Source organism: Alternaria postmessia (genome assembly GCF_024291825.1).
Source record: "Alternaria postmessia strain BMP 2775 chromosome Unknown scaffold_14, whole genome shotgun sequence".
Lineage (NCBI taxonomy): Eukaryota > Fungi > Ascomycota > Dothideomycetes > Pleosporales > Pleosporaceae > Alternaria > Alternaria postmessia.
This window is the reverse complement of record NW_026260087.1, coordinates 69,838-90,397: the sequence shown is the minus strand read 5'-3', so window position 1 is coordinate 90,397 and position 20,560 is coordinate 69,838. Positions and strand designations below refer to the sequence as shown.

At 51.1% G+C, this 20,560-nt stretch overlaps 5 protein-coding genes across 5 annotated transcripts; 4 read left to right on the top strand and 1 right to left on the bottom strand.

Annotated features, from left to right (window-relative positions):
• Positions 1-1,025: 1,025 nt before the first annotated feature.
• Positions 1,026-2,471, top strand: J4E82_003250 (uncharacterized protein; the record flags this gene model as incomplete). Its single annotated transcript, XM_051729539.1, has 2 exons — positions 1,026-1,851; positions 2,023-2,471. 2 exons carry the CDS (start codon positions 1,026-1,028, stop codon positions 2,469-2,471), a joined length of 1,275 nt encoding a protein of 424 aa, XP_051590573.1.
• A 1,607-nt stretch (positions 2,472-4,078) lies between these two features.
• On the top strand, positions 4,079-6,862 carry J4E82_003249 (uncharacterized protein; the record flags this gene model as incomplete). The annotated part of the gene is made up of 4 exons (XM_051729538.1): positions 4,079-4,087; positions 4,157-4,550; positions 4,599-6,683; positions 6,750-6,862. The coding sequence occupies 4 exons, from the start codon at positions 4,079-4,081 to the stop codon at positions 6,860-6,862; spliced, it is 2,601 nt and encodes an 866-aa protein (XP_051590572.1).
• Positions 6,863-8,477: 1,615 nt separating this feature from the next.
• Positions 8,478-11,327, bottom strand: J4E82_003248 (uncharacterized protein; the record flags this gene model as incomplete). Its single annotated transcript, XM_051729537.1, has 2 exons — positions 8,478-10,945; positions 11,030-11,327. 2 exons carry the CDS (start codon positions 11,325-11,327, stop codon positions 8,478-8,480), a joined length of 2,766 nt encoding a protein of 921 aa, XP_051590571.1.
• A 2,817-nt stretch (positions 11,328-14,144) lies between these two features.
• Positions 14,145-14,911, top strand: J4E82_003247 (uncharacterized protein; the record flags this gene model as incomplete). Its single annotated transcript, XM_051729536.1, has 2 exons — positions 14,145-14,581; positions 14,629-14,911. 2 exons carry the CDS (start codon positions 14,145-14,147, stop codon positions 14,909-14,911), a joined length of 720 nt encoding a protein of 239 aa, XP_051590570.1.
• Positions 14,912-15,661: 750 nt separating this feature from the next.
• J4E82_003246 (uncharacterized protein) lies at positions 15,662-20,275 on the top strand (the record flags this gene model as incomplete). The annotated part of the gene is made up of 2 exons (XM_051729535.1): positions 15,662-15,940; positions 15,989-20,275. 2 exons carry the CDS (start codon positions 15,662-15,664, stop codon positions 20,273-20,275), a joined length of 4,566 nt encoding a protein of 1,521 aa, XP_051590569.1.
• Between the last annotated feature and the right edge of the window lie 285 nt (positions 20,276-20,560).

Here is a 20,560-nt window from a genome sequence, read left to right as displayed (position 1 = left end):
TTGTAATGATCGGTATGGTAAGATTGCTGTCCGCCGGGTTATTGGGAGGGCTTGCTTGCAGAAACGCGGTGGCTCAGCGGAAAAGTCAGGCCACAGCTCACTTCTTCCAGAACTACAAAAAACGACAGCACGACTCAACCCAAATGCACTGGCGGCTTCCGTTTTCTGCTTTTCTTCTCGTCAAATGCGACGAATGCATCCACGGAATATCATACCTATAGCAAGATTTAGAACTTATGAGCTCCTCCGCAAACTGGAAGCGATGACTGGATCAAGCGTTAAGTCTATATACTGAGACAGACTAGAGTAGAGCCGCATCCAGCTGAAAAGGACCAATCCAATCCCGCGTGGTTAGCTATAAGACATAACCTTACTGACGCCCGTTGCCTCATCTTTCGGGCCCAACATATCGCAGTGATGATGCGACACTTGGTTATCACGACCTCAAAGACGCTATCCTGTCGTGTGACGTATGCAATGGCGCGTAGTCTATGTAACAGTATGTGACGTAGAGGCGTGGTGACACCCGACATTATTTCCATGGCGTTGATGTGAAACCGACTCATGTTCAAGCCTTTTGTTACAGAATAAGTAATCGGAGGAAATATGACCAGCCTGAAGTCAATTGGTAGCGCGGCATGATATCTCACAAAACCTGGGGCTGGACGTTGAGGAAGTCTGCACCCGATGAAGCTCGCTTTGGATCAAGCTCGTCTCGCAGCCGTTCCCACTTGCTGCGCTTAAATTCAGCACGCGGTTCCTATTCGATGCAAAGGCATGGCGAGCGAGTCAGTAATAGTGCTTTGCCGAATGTAGGAACTCGCACCGACGTAGTGCCCTACCAACGCTGCACAATTGGTGACCTCGACAATGCAGTGCATGCGGCGTTGAGGTCTTGACATAGTGGTCTGGTGAAATCCTTCGTTCCTGGCGGTTGGATTTTTAAGTAAAACTCATTTACCTCTCATTTGTTGCAAGGTCTGTAGCTGCCCAGCCCCAATTCAGTCTCATCTCAGCAAGTTACCATGTCTACGAAAGAAATTCGAATCCGCCCAGCAGGCTGGGAGAACGCTCCCGCAGAAGAGCGGTTCGCTCTCTCTGATATGGATCACACGATGCCGAAGATCTATGTCCAGATAGTAGAGATATTTAGGCTCACACAACCCGTGGACAAGGCTGAGATTGTGGACAGCATGGCCAAGGGTCTGGAATTTACCTTGAGTCAGTTCCCCATCCTTGCCGGCGGCTTGAAGATGGATGCGGAGAACGGTCGATTGTGGGTGACGAAAAAGAAGGATGGTGAGGCTAGTCTGTTCGTGCAGGACTTGGAAGAGACTTTCCTGTCGTTCGATGAGCTGGATAGGACCGATTTTCCCGCCGCAACTTTCAAAGGGCACTTGCTCTTGCCAAAAGCGGTGACAGAGAAACAGCTATTCTCGCCTCTTGGGGATAATCAAAAAGACGATCTCATTATATCGACATTCCAGATCAACTTCATCAAAGGCGGTCTTGTACTTGGTATTGCTATCCACCATAACTGTTCTGATGGCCCAGGATGCGACGGGTTTCTCACTACTTGGGCGAGGAATTCCAAAGCAGTGATCAATGGGACTGCCTTCGAAGTAGTTCCCCATGGTACAATGGATCGATCGCGTCTCAGTGCGAAGAAACCGGAAGCTGCGCGGTGGAAAGAACTTGACCGCAAGTTTCCTGTGCTCAAGGATGGCGGTGGACCCCCTCCACCACCACCGGCTGATTTCAAGATGCCAGAATTGGCTATCCGGATGTGGCATTTCCCTAAGAGTAAGACGGAGCAACTCAAATCTCAAGCGATGGCGAAGACAGGAGAAAGTTGGATCTCGACCTACGATGCAATAATGTCGATTCTCTGAAAGAGCATCACACGATCCAAGCTCGACCTTCTGCACCCTGACCTTGCCAAGGAGGTCATACTGGTACACGCGGTAAATACACGAAAGATACTGGACCCGCCTTTGCAAGAGACAATGATGGGCAATGCAGTCGCGCTTCCCCGCACGGAGCCAATAAAGATTTCCGAACTCATCGCCGAAAATAATCTTCCGGAAATTGCGCAAAGAGTGCGAAACTCGATCAAGACCATCACTCCACAGTACGTCGCTGAGCTACCTGAGTGGATCGCAGGACTAGACGATAGACGATGGATAAGCATTAACATGAGCTCGTTCCTGGGTATGGACTTGGCGGGCACGAGCTGGCAAGGCATGAATGTATACCAAAAACACGATTTCGGTTTTGGTGTTGCGAAAGCCATCCGGTTTCCGGATCCCCAGTTCGAAGGCTATGTTTTTGTATACCCAAGCAGGGCGGATGTCAAGGACAATGCCGTCGACGAAGGTATTGAGGTATGTGTGTGCTTGGAAAAAGGATGCCATGATCGATTGATGAAGGACACGGAGTTGCTCAGATATGCACAGCCTCGTGGTAGCTAGACAGGAATTGTTTTGGTAGTATTGCACGGCTCCTAGTATGGCAGTCCGCGAGGGCAGAGTGCCTTCATGTTTGCTCCAAGTCGTGGTACTCCGTAGCGAAAGGCGGTTCCGAACCACCAATCTCCACATCTGTGCCAGCTGCTCTCTCATCCATTGGATCAGGACCAGTCGTGTTCCTGCCTCCAGGATGTCGCAGCGTGCGATGCGAGTTAGCTCTCTGAAGACACTCACTAGCATCTCATCGATAATCGTGGGGCATACGTGAGGCAATAATTGAATGTGACGCCGATCGCGGCCCGGTTGCTCTCACGTTATGAAGTATGTGTTGCATCTTCTCCCTGCCTACAGGGATTCTATAAGGTCCAATTGTAAAATGACGATATTGTTAGGGTTTCCTGTGGCGCAGTCCACTTTTGACGCTAATTGTTGTCTCGTGGTAGAAGCCGGTCATGCGAAGATCATGTTCCGCATCGGTACTACCCACTCTCTAGGCTCGTTTGGGCATAGACCCGATTGGAGTATGTGATCTCGAGTGCCCTCTCAGATAGGTCTACGAGCCCACGCAAAGCGACAGGCCTACATATATCCATGGCACTTCTGGTGCATCTTCTTTCATTGCAAGATTGTGAGAACCCTAACAGTCGCATCCCTAGGTTTTTGTCCGGATATACGAGTCAAGCACGTCGAGCAATACATCATGCGCGGCAGCCGCTTCGTGGTTCGGCTTACCTTACCTTCCACCAGTGTGCGCTGGCAGTCGACAGGCCATCTTACACAGAGCGCTCACATCCCATCGATGCGCGCATCCGGATAGAAACAATGGTATGACATATTACCGGAGTAAAACAATTGGACTGGGTTCCCGTACATATGTCATCCCCCGCAGCATGAGCTGGCAGCTTGCCAACCGGTGAGCACTGCAGAGCCGCACTAGGTCGTAATTCGCAGTTGCTCGACCAGCCATCACCTTCAGTACGACCTTCATTCGTTCCACCAAGGCTGAATTTGATGAGGTATGGTTTAGCGAACAAGGCGCAGGCTGTGCAGTGCATTGCATAAACCTATGCCTGAGGCACGTCGAGGCGGCTGGGGACAACCTCATGTGTTTCAGAATTCGGCTCACAGAACGAGCGAAAATCGCGACTCAAAAGCGCAAAATTGGACGTGACCAGCCACTTTCGCGATTCTATTTCAATTTCAAACAGTCGGTGATTTGCAGCGCAGCGCGGAGGCAGCACGAACGTTGGTTGCGGTTTGGTGCGATCTAAAAGCTGTGCGGATGCATGCAGCTAAGCCAATAGCTTGCATTTGCCGGTCGTCCTTCACCGGTCCTCGCGGGGCAGCGTAAGATGGGCTCGAATGCCGCCAGACTAATCGCCATCTGAACTTCTGACAATCAGCTGCTCTGAGACAGATTCTTCTTGCGCGTCCTCCTCGAGTCGCGGTGGACGTCCCTCATTCTGGTCGGACCTGTCCCGCGCGTCGTTCCCTGTTGCGCATCGCTGTTCTGCGCGGGTACGAGCCGTTTGCCTTCCCGTCTTCACGATCTTCAGTCCGTGTGTCGAGCACTGGGACATCAACCCACACAGGATTCTCACAGCCGTTTGATGCGCAAGGTCTAGGAAGAACCTAACATCTATCCGGCCCCCAGCGGCCACTTGCGCACCATGTCGACATACTCGCAGCACTACCACCCGTACCAGGAACAACCGGTTTTCATCGATCCGCATGCATTTGGATATGGTCAATATGATAACCGACGGTCGAAAACACCAACAGATTCCCTGATCAACCATACTGGGCATTCCCCTGGCCCACTTGCGACCCCACCACTGGCGAGCCGCAATCTATCGCAACAGCTGGAACTACCTCAAGATCAACCGCCCGAGTATATGCAATGGGAGAATGATAGTTCTTCGACTTCTCCTACATCCGTAAGGACACCCGACGGCTCATCCTTTGAGGGGGAAATGACTGATTTCTCGCCCACTTACCACCACAACGGCAACACCATGTCAACTCAAAGCTCATATCACTCTATACCGGCGGTGGACTCCAGCATGATACTCAGTGACCAAGGTTAGTTGTCTTGAGCCAGCTCGTACATATCTGCTGACGCCTTCACAGCGGTACAAGCGGCCTTCAACGCTACAATGGCTGAGGCTCAACAATATCAGCAACAGTATGCTATGCAAACTCAACATTCGCACCACACTTCACCACTACATCCTCAGACAAACATGTTCAACCAGAACTATACTACTCAGCCACCTCGTCATGACCCTTGGAACGGACAAGCACCTTCGCGTTCTTCGATGGTCCCTCGATCCGGTCATGTCGTTTTCGACCCTGCGAGCGACCATATCAATTATTCAGATTACTTGATCGATGTAGACTCATGGGCAGCTCAATACACGGATCCTTCCTCCTTGATCTCGCCCAGCGAGCCTACTACATCGTTCCAAGGGGACCTGTACTTCCCGCAAGGGCAGAACCATCCTCATCACTCATACGACCATGTACCACGGACGCAACTACCGACTCATCAATCGATTGAGATGCAACTAACGCGGGCATCACCACCACCTGACCAGCAGAACTTCGTCAACTACAACGCATCGTCTAGTCTTTTTACAGATAGTTACATCACTAGCAACCAATTCCCTGCCCCACCGTCGACAGCATCGTCAACAGGTTACCCTCCAAGGTCCCCGTACCAGCCAGAGATTAGCCCTTCTGCACCCAGTCCAGGAAGTTCCGACGGCATGTACTCCTCGTACCAGCATTCTGACCCTGGAATGATGTTCGACCAGTATCAGCCTCCACCATATGCTCATATGCAACAACTGTCGCAGATACAACAAGCCCAACAACCTCCTATCAAAGTCGATTACTCCGTCATGAGCGGTGTGCCAGAGACAAGCTTTGATGCATCTCCTGAGCCAGAATCGTCCCAGAGTGCAGCACAAAAAGCATTAGCGGCGAAGTCTGGGGGCAGGGCGTTAGGCACCCATCTCGAGCCAACTGTTGCCAAAGCAGCGCATGACATGCGCAAGATCGTTGCATGCTGGCACTGCGTGTTGCAGAGAGATAAATGTGGGCCAGGCGATATATGCGAGCGCTGTTTTAAGCGATCACAGCGACCGAATGCCGATTGCGGCCTTGGATGCAACCGGCTGAAGCTGATCGACTTGTCGCCGTACTTTCTACCTTCTCTAGTCACGCAGATGCATGAGGACGCGAACTTGACGCACTTTGTGACTCAGTACATCCAGCAATGGGGGAGCGTCGAACTAACCGTGATGATGACATGTGGTCAGGACAGCATGCCCCGGATACCAGTGAAAGTGTACGAGTTTATACCCCGTGGAGATGCCCTACTGGTACAGATCCAATACAAGACTGATCCTGTCACGCACACAAGAGTCGCAATCCAGAAGCAAAGCCCAGCCTTGGGCATGGTACACATCAACCACAACGAAGAGAAGAAGTACGACCGATACATCACTGAAATCGTCGACCACCACCTTGATGCCTTTGGCGAACTCTGTTGGATGGAAGACGACAACGACTTCCAGCAGAAACTCTTCAAGTTGATGACGCGCGTAAAACCCAAGTCGGACGACGAAGCAAAGCTACTGCGCGAGATCTTCCGCCTCATCGTAGTAACATTCATCATGTCGCATACGCTTACTATCGCCGAGGAAACGAAAGTCGATACACTATCGCGTATGCACTCGTACAGCGGCCACAACTCCTACGTCGAAAACTATACATCGCCGCGCATGACCAACCGGCAACTCAAATACTTCTTCTCACGCCTTCAACGCTCGATCCAAACCACTGTTCTCAATAAGCTTCAACAGATCTTCAAATCTTCCAAAGGTTGTGACAAATGGCTTGCGGCATTTATTGCAGTGTTAGGAATGTGCATGGCACTTGAAGACCAGCAAAAGACCATACATCTTGTCATGTCTACCAAGGCTACCACAGAGGGCCTAGATCAAAGGGATGCGCAGAGCCAGGCGGATATCGCGTGCCGTGAGATCGATAAACGGATGCATTTTGTGCAGCAAATATTCCGATGGAAGTACAATCGCAAGCATAATCCCATGCGGGATGCAGATCACGACTGGGAAAAAGAGGTGGGCTTTGGGGATGCAAACAGTGTGAACTTTGTGAGGCAGGTTGCGCAATTAGTCAAGGAGAACAGTGAGTACACCGAATGCCGCTCCGGCGTGGGCATGCCGGCTGAATATGTTGCTAATGAGAATTCAGTTGATTTCCTGCAACAACGCCAGGCGGTTAGCATCTCGAGTGATAACCAGACGAAGTATACTTCACGCCTTGTGGGACAATTCTTGCTTTCCTTCTGGCTTCCCAGCGTATAGGTCGCTTTGGTTGATTGAAAGGCTTAACGTCCTTCTCGAGTCCGCCACCGAGCACTACGGGCGTTTGCAGTGTCCATTCGAGGATGTCCTTTCGACGCGATTTTCACAACCTTTGTGTGATAGTCCTTTACACCTTTTCTTTTGTCGCGTTCGAGCCTTCGCGGTCAGGCTCACGCTCACCCTTCACTACTTCGCGCCATACAAAATACGTTGGATGAATTTTTCTGGTCTACGACTTTACGAACTTCACCGCATTCACGCTTCTACGGGAAACCGATCCATTCTTATACCCTTCGGTTTCGTCACGCAATGTCACATTCTTTTCTTGGAGATCTGGAGGCCTGCGTCGTTGTTTGTAGCAGCAGCAACAGCAGCATATATCATGAGTAGTCTAATGATGTTACACTTTTGCATGCCATTTCTTGTTAAAGCTATGTGTTGTGATGTGCAGCGAATTACGATTGCGTTATTCCTCTTTTGCAACTGCCTTCGCGCTCGGGTATACTGATCACGGATATTGTCACCTGCTCGCCTTATGACATGAAGGAGACTTCTAGCCAGGGCAAGCCAGCGCTCAAAACAAATAGCTCCATTCAGATGCCAAGTAAAGGCCATTTCCAGAACACGGACAATGTTAAGTAATCTACTCCCGTCCCGACATTCCAGGCGGAAGAGATCCGAATGGCCTTTGCGCATCAACCGTACCTGCCGTATGCCCTCCAGTTACCAAGATCTACTTCTAACGACCCGCAACGGCAGTGGCGCAATTGCGATCGCCGATTAAGTTCTGTCTACATTTCTAGACCTACACTAAGATAACGCATTTCCGCATGTGTGCGTTGTCGCGAGCGCGAAAGCGAGTAGACTCAAGCCTCCAATTCCATCATTTCGTGCTAGTGGTAAGCTTTGGTATGTCCCGAAAGTCTGGAAAGTGGAGGCGGATGGACGTGTGGCGAACTAGGGTAATGTTGCTTGATGCAGGGTAATAAGTTTGAGCTAGAGACGCCTGGATGGACGCCTGGAATGAGGAGGTATTCGGACCGAGGAATGCTTGATTATTATGAGGTGGTGTGTAGAAGAGGGGTATGTGACGGATGGGTGCGGTGGTCTGTGAAGATTGGGGAAGACGGAGATCAAGTCTGATTGTATGTGTATTCGTGTATTGAAGGAATGACATATAGGAATAAAGTCTCGGTCAAAACAAATGAAAAAGATGCTACCGATTAGGTAGTTGAACGCGCGCTCCAAGTCCTCCCATGTCATGAGTAACAGAAGAGAGGAAATGCTAAACAACAGGTGGTATACCGAGAACTCCGTGGCAAAAATGCACAAGCAGACCAAACGTCCCAGCCAACATTACTTCCATTACCGACAAATGAAACGCGATCAGATGGAATGAACTTCCGATCATACATGCAGTAGCTCACTTGAAGCTTGACTACAGTCGTCTGGAACTTCATCCTCGTCATCACTACTCTTCATCTCGCCTTTCTCAAGTTCTATGCTCATCCAGCGCCAGTCTGAGATAGAGAAACTCTTCTTGTTACTATTGCAGCCAGTCAGCACTCTGCTCGCCGCAAAGTAACAAGAGAAGAAAGCAGTGGTGGATTACCTACTACCTGGCCTTTGACACATTGGCCTTTGGAGGGGTAGTTGCATTCGGAAAAAGAAGTGCAAGGCCCTCTTCCCAGCCCCTCTCGGTAACAATGTCGATGACGGCCCGGCCGGCTTCGTCCTGCAATTGGAGGTCAGGAGGGCCACCCATGTCGATGAGAAGCTTGAGGATCTCAGCGTCTCCATTCTCGACAGCTTGCAAAATCGCGTTCCAGCCGCGGTGCATCTTGTTAATATCAGCGCCACGTGTAAGCAGCATCTGAATGATTTCTGTGTCGCCGGAGTAGCGGCGAAGGGCCTTGACGATCGGAAGATGCTCGCCGGGGGCGTTGGGGTCGGCATTGGCTACGTCGAGGAGGTAGCGGACAATGACCTTACGCTCCTCGCGAATGGCTGTTGTGAGTGGAGAGAAGACACCACAGTTTTTGTCTTCGACGCTGACGCCTGCTGCAAGGAGGAGCTTAATGCTTTCAAGTTGGTTGGCTACGACAGCCATCTCGACGACACCGCGGAAAGCGCGCGGGTTGGGAGTTGCAGCAAGGAGCTTCTTGAGGATGGCGGGACGCTTGACGGCCATGCACAGAGGCCAGTCCTTTCCACGGATAGCTGGGTCCGCGCCACGAGAAAGGAGGATATCGACGAGCTCGCCATGATCGTCGTTGATAGCAGTGGTGAGCGGTGTGCATCCATCCGGTGTTCGATCGTTGGGGTTGACGCCTTGGTCGAGCAGGTAGATCATCGCGTCCTTGTCGTTGAACTTGACAGCGGTTTCGATAATACCTTTAGGTTTGTTAAGGTCTGCACCAGCTGCAACCAGTTGCGGTAGGAAATGTGTGCGCTTGTGTGTAATACTCTTGAAAGCTGGGTATTCCGCTGCGTTGAAGTTTGGGTCTGCACCATGCTCTAGCAGATACGTAACAATCTCGGGGCTGTTATCACGAATGGCCGAGCAAAGTGGTGTGTAGACGCCATCTTTCCGGACGTTAGGAGATACGCCAGCTTCCATAAGGATCTTGATGGAGTCCAGCTTCTTCAAACTAGAAGCCAATTCCATGACACCAGGCGTCTTCTTGGTGTCAGCACCGCGAGATAGCAGCAACTGAAGGCACTTGGGCTTGTAAGTGGATGGCCAGAGTGGATGCTTAGGACCCGGAAGGTTGGGATTCGCTCCGTGATCGAGCAACACCGTCATGAGATCTACACGGTTCGCCTGGATAGCCTGGAACAAAGCAGTTGTGCCTTCTCCATTCTTCGCATTGGCATCACCGTCCTTGCTCAAGAGCATCTCGACACACTTGGGCGAGGTGGTCTTGTTCATAGCTGAGACGAGTGCTGTAGAACCGTTCTCCATGACGAAACCAGGATCGCCACCGTTGGCGAGGTATAGCTGGACGAATTCAATAGCATTCTGAGACACAGCCAGTGCTAGAGGTGACTCGGAATCAGGGCCGGCAGACAGATTAGGATCTGCTCCGTGCTTGAGGAGTATCTTCGCGCTTTCAAGGCACTGAGAACGAGTTGTCGCAAACAGGGGAGTGACACCCTCACGGTCGAAACCATTAGCATCTGCGCCATATCGAAGAAGTAGCATGATACTTTCCGCGTCCTGATTCTGTGCAGCGACGCGAAGCATCGCGGACTCCATGTGAGGTTCAGCCTTAGCTCCACCGTCTAGAAGCTGCTCTAGCATGCGATGTCTCCTCTGCTCAACAGCATTGAATAGTGCTGCCTTGCCACCAACATTCTTTGAGCCTCCACTCTGGCGAGGTGCCCAGTGCGGCGATGTGATGGCAGAGTCGACTTTAGACGAAGAGTGATGGTCGTCCATATAGCGCTCGCTGACGCTGAGACCATGTAGTTTTTCTTCCATTGTGGGTGACCGAGTGCTGGAGTGCGAAGCATAGTCCTCGTACACAGGATCCTCATGCCGAATATTCTGATGGTACATTGTATCTCTTGTTGATTCGCTTGAACGCGCACTGGCTGGCGCGCGCCAGTTTTTGTGTAGATCTACGATTCCGGCTGATAGACCAGTGTCCTCATGTCTGAAATGTGAACTGTGACTGTCATATGAGTGACCCTCCTCATGGCGAAGTTCATTCAAAGATGGTCTGTCCATACGGTGCGAAGCATGTGAAGGTGGCAAGAGTGGGTGATCTCCATGATGGCTTGGAGCCTTCGTTGGAGGTGTTGGTGGAAGATCAGATGTCGGCGCTGGGTGTAGAGGCGGAAGGCTGGAGGCTTTGCTTGGGTTCAATCGCTCCAATGCAGCAATCAGTCCGGCGTATCCAATACCCATGGAGGCATCAGCTCGTGCATCGCCAAGTGTCCACCTGAACATGGCAGAGCTGACTTTGAGGGAGTCACGGCTCCGTGAAAGTGTGTGGCGCATCTTTTCAACGTCTGTATCGGCGAACATCATTCGGAACTTCATACCGAATCCGCCTTTGTGGTTCTCTTTGTCGACAACTAATGCCGTCAGCAATAATTCACCGTAATTGTTTGAAGATTCAAGTTCAGAAATGAAGAACTCAAGAAACCAGACAAACTTACATTTGTTAACCATTTGGGCCAGAACAGAGAACTCTTCATTAACCTGACGGACCCTCCTGTCAAGTTCTTGAGATACCTCGACTGGGAATCCACTCCGTGTCTTGGACGCTTCCGTAACTCCAGCTTCGATGGACCATAATACTTGGCAGAGCTCAATGAACTCTCTGGCGAGTGGCTCGAAGCCATGAATAGGTGTCTTTGCAGTGCTCAGATATTCGAGCATGCGGATGGCAATGGTGTTTCCCTGTGCATTGACCCGCTTGCACAGATCAACCGACGTTTCTTTTGCTGGAGCCATAACGAAGATGGTAAAAATGAACGAATGCTGGGGAAATCAAAGAGACGAGCAAGCGGGTCAATGAGGCTTCTTTACAGTGCACTCGAGGGCCCTGACTAAGAACTATCTCTGGCCCACTGCAAATACCGTGGTAAGCCAGGCCGTCCGCCTGCTCTAGCCCGCATGAGCATCGAGTCAAGGAGGCGCGGCCAGGGCGAATCGCGTCGTGTCATAGCCCTAAGTTTGTAGCGGAGGCTCTAAAGGTCCGGAATAAGGTTTGGGTTATCGCCTTCGCCGGGGTTAGTGCCAAGATTTGTATGGCAACGCCCTAGGTTGTCCTAGGGTTATCCTAGATGACACCTGCCATTCCACGTGAAAATGCGCGTGCATAAGGGGAAAACATACGGTCGGTGCTGTGGGCCGCAGCCCATATTCGGGAACATGTCGAGCGCCATATAGTTTAGCAAACTGTAGCACCAGTGAATATCATTTTCCATTGCCGGCAGCTCCCTTCTAGCTGATAGTTGTGACTGCAGCCTGCAGATTGTGCCTGCTGGCACAGCTGCATGCCACACTACTACTAGCCGAGCATCGTGCGGGCTGATCTTCTCGGAACTCTAGTCCACACCTAGATGGCTGCCTCGTGCTGCTTGCATGCATGTATGAACTAGGCGTTGGTCATGCGAGGAGCTGAAACCCCTCCAACTACTTTATGACTGCCATACAAGATAGCATCTCGAGAACTTATGATAGTGAACGACGCAGAACTCAGTAGCTTGCATAGCCGCTTGATGCAAGTCATTTGAGATCTCCCGCTGATATTCAATCCCGCAAACGAACTGCGCATGGGTGTAGTCGTGGTTGCATGAACAAGGCGCCGAACGTAACGGGAAAAGCAAATGAGCATTTGCCTACCAGCCACACACTGATAATTCCCATCTAGGGTCCGTCGGTCGTGTCCTTCCGCGTGGTCTAGCTCCACTCGTGATGATCTTGCATGCAGTATACGCACGCAAAGTGTCTTCGCGCCGCACGGCCCGACGTACAACAATTGAGTAAAGGATGCGCCGTTTCGTTAGAGTGTGGTGACGTTCCAGAAACCTAAAGCTCCTCGCCCCGTGAAGAGGCGCTTCGGTGCTCTAGGGATTGCCAGAAGGGTCGCCGAAGCTTCGTTGAAACTTCGTCTACCCCTGGTTGCGAAATCGTATCGCTAGCTGTGCCGCACAGAATCGATCTATGGTCGGTGCCACCAACAGCCACAGCGAGGCCTGACCTCATCGGACATATCTCCGCTATGCTCAAAATCCGTTTCGACAAATGACAAGGTCTTAAAATTTGAATAATCAGAGTGTGGGCCTGAGATTCTTCGTCCGCGAGGGTAGCGGAAGGCCTAGCCAGCCCATGAGCGTGTCGAAGCCGTCAAGATGTCTTTCATGGATGTCCGATATAATTGGTCCCAAACTAGGTTTTGCGGTGATGCAAGATGCCAAAGGGCAAAGATTGGCTCACTAGTCCCGGGTCTCCAGCCAAGCACGTTGCGTGCTCTTGCCGAGGAAGAAGGTACCCGGCAGCTTGCTGATAAAGAAGCTCACAGTGAGTCGTGTATGACCCAGTCGGGTGTCTCTCGACGTTTCAGGCCGTTTGAAATGAGACGTTGGCCGTGGCCCAAAGTCTGAACGTTGCAATGATCTTCATGGAAAAGCAAACCTTGGGCGCCTGCGGTCATGCAAATCCTCCGCAATTTCTCATCTCGGGCTCAGATCCTAGGCAGCCTAGTATGGCGCTAACGCTCTACCGCGGACCGCGCTATAGATAGTGCGCGCCCAGTACCTGCGAAGGCAGGAATTCTGGGCCGTTCTTGAACAAATCGCCGTTTCTGCTAGCTGAATGGGACTTCGTCGGATCTATATTGATTTGGCCGATGTACGGGCTCGGGTCGCTTTCCAACGGACATGAACTTTGGTGGCAAAGTATCTGTGACGAATCTCGTCGCTCACGGGTTAAAATGAAGAAAAAGCGTGTCATGGAGCGGCACAGCTGTGCAAGGTCGAGGATGGAGTTCTGAGGAAGGGTTTGGCATGACGATAGAAGACGAGTCAGCTTGGACTCGGAAGCACGGAGTCTTTGCGCTTGGCGAGTGCTTTGAAAGGTAACGACAGCATCGGTACCGGAACCCGAGATATGAGGCCTGTCGCTCTCCACTCCACCAAACGGCCTCCTTGCAGTGGTGCCCAGCTTGGAAAACTTGTGTATATCCTTGTACTTCGGTCGTAGCTTCGAAACGCACAATATGCAGGTAGTAGAATATATCACAGTCCCCGATACCGGGTTACCTGAGCTGAGGCAGGACGACCCTCGAGCCTCGCAGCCACGGTCCGTGTGTGTGCGTGACATGCTCAGTGCTGGCACTTGCACTGGTTGAACGTATGACCAGTGCGTTGAGAACGATCGATCTAATGCGTGGTTTGCTCAATGTAGAAATCCCTTCAGGATGCTTCAAGGCGATAGGCGAGGACATATGCGGCGCGCTATGGGATCAAAAGGGCCAGGATCTAGTACACATCTCATCTCGTCTTGCGCGTCGCTTACCTGGATCGATCAGATGTGGCGCGATCAAGATCTTAAGCAATTTATTGGACGTGCTGTGAAATCTACCGAGAGTTCAGCCTGGTTGTGGAGATGGAAGACGGCAGCTCTGGTGCCTGGGTGACAGCGGACGCCAAAGGAACACGACATCATGTGACTGTTGTGCCAAGGCATGACTAGTGCCGTTGTTCGCGATGACCGCGAACAACGCCACGACAACAGTAACGGCCACAACCCGCAAAGGTTTTCAATATGAGCGAACAGCAGCTCCCCATTGCGCGATCCGAAGATGCGATGCCTGCCGATCTTTCTTCCTTCAACGTCACCGATCTCCTCAAGACGCCGCACAATGCGCGCCTCCATAAAGAAGTGCAGAACCTCAAGAAGCTCATCAACGAGCTTGTAGACTACCAGCTTGCTCACCCAAAGAACCCGAAGTCGGGTTCGCGCGAAGATATAGATCAGGAGAAGAAAGCTACGCAAGAGATTCAGAAGAGGGAGAAGTACATTCGCGCGCAACTGTCAATTGTCAAAACTCTCTACCGCCAAAGCGTATTAAAAGTGCGCGAGGAGAAGGCGAAGACATCCGATGACAGGGCTGTGAATGATGCGCTGATTCTGGGCCTTCACAATCTCAAGTATGAGGAGCAGTCGCTGCGTTCTGAGATTTCTGCTGCCGAGAACTACGAGTATGTCCCTATGCGAAAGTTTGCGTTCAAAGCTGATACCTGTACAGCCACAAATATATGAAACTGCCACTTATCTCTCGCGAAGAGTTCCTTGAACAGTTTCCCGAACACAAGGAATCGACCGAACACGACCTCATGACCGCGCGCATCGAGCACGAACACCAAGTCCGTCTCAAGCTCGAAGAGGCACGACAGGAGAAGCTCAAGCAGAAGCAGAAGCTCATCGCAGAGGTCAAGAAGGGGAAGGACGATCTCACAAAGCTAGATACCATGGTCGAGAAGTTCATCGAGGCTGCAGAACCGATCAAGAGAGTGCTGGCCACGGAGTAAACACCTGCTACGGAATTATATGGATTTGACATTGCGTAACACCGAGACTATGCTCATATCTGTCCCTAGGGACGTCAAGATTGTCGAGAAGGATGAGTACAAAGCGAAGGCCCGAACACAGGAACCTTCGGCTGTCCAGACGGGACTTCGGTTGTCGCCTGATGACAAACGCCCCGCGCCGAAGACTTCTCCACTGTGAGCCACTAGATCGCAATCATCCGACCATGGACAGCCGACGGCATCACGCATACACGGGCCATCTCCAACGATGTGTTCAGTTGTGGTACAGGATTATATATGTCTCTTTGGTACACTTCCGTGCCTGTTCTTTGAGCAAAGAGACAGCCATTGTTAGGGCGCATATAGAACAGCCTACCTTATGAGTGGTTGGAACACGTCATTGGCGCAGGAGCAATGGCAACTTGGAGATTGCTTCAACCATGTAGATGAAAGAGACAACTAGCTAGTTATTACCAACAGTCACTTTTGGCACGAAGCCTAACGTTTGATTTAATCTCTCCAGATTTGCTGTATTCACGCGTGAGGCGAAGAATTCTTCAGAGAGAAGGTTAGCGGTGAGGGGTCATAGTGAAGGCGGACCATCTTGAACTGATGCCTGGTTGTGGGGCTGACCCTGGTTTATCACTTATCTTAGCGTGTCCGCGATGGCCGACATTCGCTCATACCCGCGTTCGCCTCGTCCCTTGTTATACCACGGCTTCCTCTTGACACCTTGAGTCGACAGCCATTATGTCTTCTTTAGAGGGCAGTGCTGAGCTGCTGCGTGCAACTGCCTTTTCTGTGGCCGACGTCCGGAGTCCTGGCGGGCCATCGTCGCTTCCGGCGCAAGATACCTCGAGTTGCATCCGTACTATACAAGACTTATTCGCAGCACCTACTGCGCTTAAAGAAGAAGAACCTTCGCCCAAACGACGCAAATCCAGAAATGGCAATGCCATTCCAGTACGGCCGCAGGCGGACTCTAATGAAAAGAATAGTGTTGTCTTAGCCAACGTATCCATCGATTTGGTGAGTAGGCTGGTCGATTCTTATGGAGTCCAACTAACATGTCTACAGAACATGCCTACCCCATCGCAAGACTCCTTAAGTATCACGTATACCCCGGCCATATCGCAAGAACCCGTAAATCTAGAGCTTGAATCCTGTCGGAGAGACCACACAGGAGATACTCTTCAGATGAAACTCTGGAACGCTGTCAATGAAACGGGTGTCGACCTGGTTGCCACAACTCCCTCACCTTTCATAGATTCGGTCATACCCCACCTACGGAATGCCTCTGCACTTGCCACCTCGCTTCAGGGCAAAAGACACAAACCTGTTTCTCGCGCGGCTTTCTGTCGATGCCAGCTGCACCCACCCACGCACGGGCGCAGTCAATACAAGTTGGTAGTGGAGATACGGTGGACTCTGAACATATCTGTGGTTGAGGATCCAGATATTCGAGGCCATTACATGAACGCGGACCTGAAGCTCCTCTCGAAATACATGAGCGATGCGGCTCCGAGAGGCGACAAGTCTTGGACCCTATCCGACTTTTACGATTCCGTACATGTACCACCCGCGAACACAGAGATTTCACCGCTTATCAAACAAGGTTTGATCGACACCAAGCTTCTGCCTTTCCAAGAAAGGACTGTTGATTGGCTCTTGCGTCGAGAAGGCGTTGCATTCTCATCTTCTGGCTTACTGGAGCCTTTTGTCAACACTTCACCACCAGTATCATTTAGGCAGACACAAGATGTGGCAGGAGTACCGTGCTACGTCAGTCAGCTGCGGGGCACTATAGTCACCAATTTAGATGCAGCTAAGAACGACACCCTACAGTCGCTGCGCGGTGGTATACTCGCCGAAGAAATGGGCTTAGGTAAAACCGTTGAGCTAATCGCGCTCATATCCCATCACAAGCGGGACATCCTTGATGGTAACATCTATGATACATACACTGGAGCTCAGGTTAGGCCTTCAGGCGCTACACTAATCATTACTCCTCCTTCGATTCTGGAACAGTGGCTGAGCGAAATACATGCTCATGCTCCTGATCTTAAGGTCTGCCATTACAAGGGTCTCCCCTCTCAATCTGCACCAAAGAAAGACCATGCCACAGCCACAGTCGACTATCTCATGCAACACGATGTAGTAGTGACGACATATCAAGTCCTTTCGAAAGAGATCCACCACGCTGTACCTCCCCCTGATCGCAGCTCTCGACGTCCAAAACGTCAGGACCGCCGGCATAGCCCCCTTGTCGGCATCTCATGGTGGAGGGTCTGTTTAGATGAAGCGCAGATGGTTGAAAGCGGGGTCAGTCAGGCCGCCCAAGTAGCTCGAATCATCCCCAGATGTAATGCATGGGCGGTTTCCGGAACTCCTCTTCGCAAAGACGTCCAGGATTTACGTGGCCTCTTGATCTTCCTTAGGTGCGATGCATTTGCGAACAACAAGGCGGCCTGGACTCGTCTAGACAAGGTGTCTTTCAAAGGCATCTTCAACGAGATTGCTGTGCGAAACACAAAAGCAAGGGTTCGTGATGACCTTCAAATACCACCGCAGAAACGTGTTGTCATCACTGTTCCGTTCACGACCATCGAGGAGCAGCATTACAATGAAATGATGCGTCAAATGTGCGATGCATGCTGGCTCACCCCCGGAGGGCAACCGAAAGAAGAAGGTCGCGATGAGACCCACCCAGAGGTTGTCGAGCGCATGCGAGAGTGGCTAATAAGATTGCGCCAGACCTGTCTCCATGCAAACGTAGGTCGAAAGAACAAGAAAGCGTTAGGTGCAAAGAACGGTGCCTTGCGTACCGTGCACGAAGTTTTAGAGGTCATGATAGAGCAGAACGACACAAAGTGGAAGGCAGAGGCTCGCGAAATGGTTCTGTGTCTGATCAAGATGGGTCACATCCAAGCATACGCAGGAAACTTCGCCAATCGTGCAAAGTCGTCGCTTGAATACTATGATAAAGCGCGGACTGAGGCACAATCATATATTGCGATATGCAGAGCTGAGTTACTAGCGGAGCAGCAGAAGCTAGGCCGCGTATCCACAGGTGGCCTCCACGGGGCTGATGAAGACGAAGACATCGACGGAGACAATATGGGTCGCATTCCAGTTCTGCGCAAATCGCTCCGGTCATTTCTAGAGCTTGAGCATGCAGCTCAATTCTTTACCGCCACCGCCTGGCATCAGATCAAAGAAAATCCACAATTGACAGAGCCAGACTCAGATGACTGGCGCGAGAAAGACAAATTGGAGACGGATTATTACGAAGCGGCCAGGGTAATTCGCCGTGAACTCCTGAAGGAATCGAAGGGCAGAGCGCAGCAGCAAATGGCTAAAGTCGATTCAAGAAAGCCTTTCCACCAGATACCTACAATAGCTGACCTTCCGGATCTGGGAGGTATCGAAGCCCGGAAAATTCTCGATACGATGGACAACCTCAGCGATTATCTGAACGAGCAAGCCCAGTTGATACAGACATGGCGTGCGAAGATTGTTGACATTCTCCTAACACGCCTGGTGGATGATGACGACGACAAGGAGACGACGGGTGAAGAGTACGACGATTCTCTCAAAGCTCAGGACGAGCTGTACGTTTACATCATGGCTCTTCGAACCCTTGTTGCGGACCGTAATGCTGCTGTCAACGGTCTGCAGGATAATCTTGTCGAACACGAGCTCAAGGCTGCCGAAAAACAAGCCCTGAAAGGGGACGAAGACAGTGATCGAGGTCACGCGCCTCAACTTCTGCTTGAAGTTATCAATACACGACGTGGATTACAGGCGAAGTTGCAAGCTGGGTCCTTGAAGGGTGTTGTATCTAGCATTCGCTCGCTGATCACTGCTTTGCAATGGAGAGCCAACAGCGGCGATGCTCGGGCTTCCTCAGAACTTGGCATTCTTCAGAAACAAAATGCCAAGGTTCAGGCCGTTGTCACAGAACAAGCGAAGGCCATTACCGAACTTGAAAAGGAGCAGGAAATGTACCGAGGTACCATGAACCAGCGTCTGGAATATTATCGGCAATTCCAACACATCTCCGATACCGTTGCAAAGTACAAGGAGGAACTAGACAACACATTCGACTCGCGCGAGTTCGACAAGGCCAATCAATTGCGAGAGAGAAAAAAGGATCTTGCTAATGGCTTCAAGACGAAGTGCACTTATCTGAAGCATCTCCGGACTGAGAACCAAAATGAAGCGGCAGCTGAATGCATCATTTGTAGGGAAGACATCGAGATTGGCGTCTTGACAGCTTGCGGTCACAAATATTGCAAAGAATGCATCAATCAATGGTGGCAGGTGCACAGATCCTGCCCAACTTGTAAGCAGAAGCTATCTGGGTCCGATTTTAAAGACATCACATTCAAACAAATCGCGATCAGAGCGAAGGAAGAGACAACCACACCTGCCAGCCCGACACAAGCTTCCACGCCAGACTTTTCGTCAACCACATCTATCTATTCTGATATTTCCGATTCAACGATGAAAGAGATTAAGATGATCGATCTAGAGGGTTCATACGGCACAAAGATCGACATGATCGCGCGCCACCTAATATGGATCCGTAACAACGACCCAGGCGCCAAATCGATCGTTTTCTCTCAATTCGGGGACTTCCTCGAAGTGCTTCGCGATGCACTCAAGAAGTGGAAGATTGGCGCCAGCAACATCACCGACAAAGACGGTATCCGGAAGTTCAAGGCTGATGCTAGCATCGAATGTTTACTCCTAGATGCCAAAACCGATTCTTCGGGCCTAACTCTCGTAAACGCAACGTATGTCTTCCTCTGCGAACCACTCATTAATCCCGCAATCGAACTCCAAGCCATTAGTCGCGTCCATCGAATCGGGCAGCAGCGACCCACAACAGTGTTCATGTACCTCATTAGCGACACGGTAGAAGAAGCCATCTATGAGATATCTGTTGCCCGCCGCCTCGAACACATTAGCAACAATACATTGTCCAAGCTACCTACGCAATCCGGATCCACGACCCCCGCTCTCAAAGAACAGACTCTCGATGCTGCAAACTCGGCTGAACTCCAAAACGCACCGTTTAAGCAACTTATGCGCAAAAAGGGCGAAGGTGAGATTGTCAAGGAAGACGATCTTTGGCATTGTCTGTTTGGGAACCACAAGAAAAGGACGCAAGCTGTGTTGGAGAGGGAAGTTGGGCGAGAACTGAGGGCGCAGGCTGCCGAGGCAAGGATAGCGGGTGAAGGTACTGTGGGATCGAGTGGCGCGTCGGTAGCTGCTGATGTGGACATGGCCGGTGGTGATCTCGTTGAGACTTTGCCGATCGTTGGAGGAAGTTCGCGGGATGGTGTTACTAGGTTTTAAGAGTGTTTGGTAGGGCGAGGAGGTGCATGGGCGTTGCATTGAGTTGATACGGATATATACCCAGGGTATACTTGATTAGGATTTTACGCAAAGAGTCTTCAGACATGTATACATAGTTATGACAATGAGACGCCTAATGACGTGTACGACCATGAGGCAGTGGAAGATGTTGATGTTGATGGTAATATCGATTTTCGCCTGGTAAAAGGAACAGCTCGTAGAGAGCGACTAAAGGCCTGCCTATGTGGTATCATATAAAGAAAAGCCAACGCCGAAGCCAAATGC